The sequence below is a fragment of the Rhagoletis zephyria genome, unplaced genomic scaffold (genome assembly GCF_001687245.7).
Source record: "Rhagoletis zephyria isolate East Lansing unplaced genomic scaffold, Rhagoletis_zephyria_1.1 Rzeph_scaffold_02192, whole genome shotgun sequence".
Taxonomy (NCBI): domain Eukaryota; kingdom Metazoa; phylum Arthropoda; class Insecta; order Diptera; family Tephritidae; genus Rhagoletis; species Rhagoletis zephyria.
This window is the reverse complement of record NW_016159276.1, coordinates 4,475-5,837: the sequence shown is the minus strand read 5'-3', so window position 1 is coordinate 5,837 and position 1,363 is coordinate 4,475. Positions and strand designations below refer to the sequence as shown.

At 52.7% G+C, this 1,363-nt stretch overlaps 1 protein-coding gene across 1 annotated transcript in view; it reads left to right on the top strand.

Moving 5' to 3' along the window:
• The first annotated feature begins 247 nt into the window (after window positions 1-247).
• LOC108366215 (uncharacterized) overlaps window positions 248-1,363 on the top strand; it is a 3,912-nt gene continuing 2,796 nt past the window's right edge. Inside the window, exon 1 of the mRNA XM_017620544.1 lies at window positions 248-350. Coding sequence (XP_017476033.1) covers window positions 248-350 — 103 coding nt within the window. The remainder of the gene's footprint in view (window positions 351-1,363) is intronic.

The following is a 1,363-nucleotide window of genomic DNA, read 5'->3' as shown; positions in this document are numbered from 1 at the left end:
CGAATGGAAACTGGGCCGAATCGAGAAGGCCTATTTCGGTTCGGACAACAAAACCCGAGTGGTGGAAATTCGCACCGCTCAAGGCATAATAATCCGCCCCATCACAAAAGTCGTGATATTGAACACCTATTAACCTACAAGTTTTCTTTCTTTGTAAAAAATTGCTCCAACTAACGTTTCCCGGAACTCCACAGCGAACAGCAGCTTTTGGCGAAGCAGCCCAACCTCCACCATCCGCTGCCTAAGCATGACCAGCAGAATTTCACCCATATCGGATATAGAAACCCTGTCTAAGTGTGCACGACGCTTTCGTGCAACCCTTTCTCCTATACGCGAGGAAGAAGAAAGTGGTATTCACCGCACGGCCCGACCCAAAATCACTAATTCCCACGACAGCCGGTTCTACGTGCCGGAATGACTCGGGTTTTACCCGACCAAGGGCTGTTTCGGCGATCTGACCCAGTTTAGGTCGGCGAAGTATCTCAGAAGTTGTTCGTCCATAGAGCTGCATTCCCTACGTATTCTTCTGCTCAGGGCCGGCATCGAGTCAAACCCAGGGCCAGAAACCTACACCTGCTGTATATGCCAAAGACGACTACACCACAACCCCACCCCAGTCAAGTGCAAAGCTTGCGAGGGTGGAGTCACCTCCGAGTCTGCTCAGGATTACGAACACATCGGCAGTGGACCACGCCGTTTGTGGCCCCCTGCAGCTGAAATAGAGCAGCCTCCACGGCTAACCCCAGTCCACCAGAGAAGCTCCACACAAACACCACAGCACAACAACATAACAATAAAATAGACCACACCACAACCACGACAGACCACAGAACATACGCAACTGCACCACCACCCACGCGCCGCAGCCAACCACTCTTGGTTCCTCCTACAATCTGCACGGTATGTATGAATATTCCGTAATGTGACATCAGTCAAGTGCAACACCTGCCTTGGCTGGTGCCACTTTAGGGCATGTTTAGGTTCAGGTCTGCGCGCCACGCGAGAATGGACGATGAACTTCGAGGGCCCGTGTTGCGCTGCATGGGCGCAAACCCCAACTGCGACGCCACCCACTGCTACCACAGGGCGGCAACCACCACAGCAGCGCACACAGCCAATGGCGTCAAGGGCACACACATCTCTCACACCCCGAATAACAACACGTCTCCCGAACCACATAAAGCTCCTTCAATTTAACTGTAACGGGCCTCAGAGCAAGATCGAGGAGATAGCCGTCTTCATGGGAACGCATGGTATATTGATGGCTGCGGTCCAAGAGACGAAGTTGCACAGCAATTCAACTTTGTTGAATTGTGCCGGGTACAACGTGCACCGTCGAGATCGCGAGCGAGATAATGGTGGT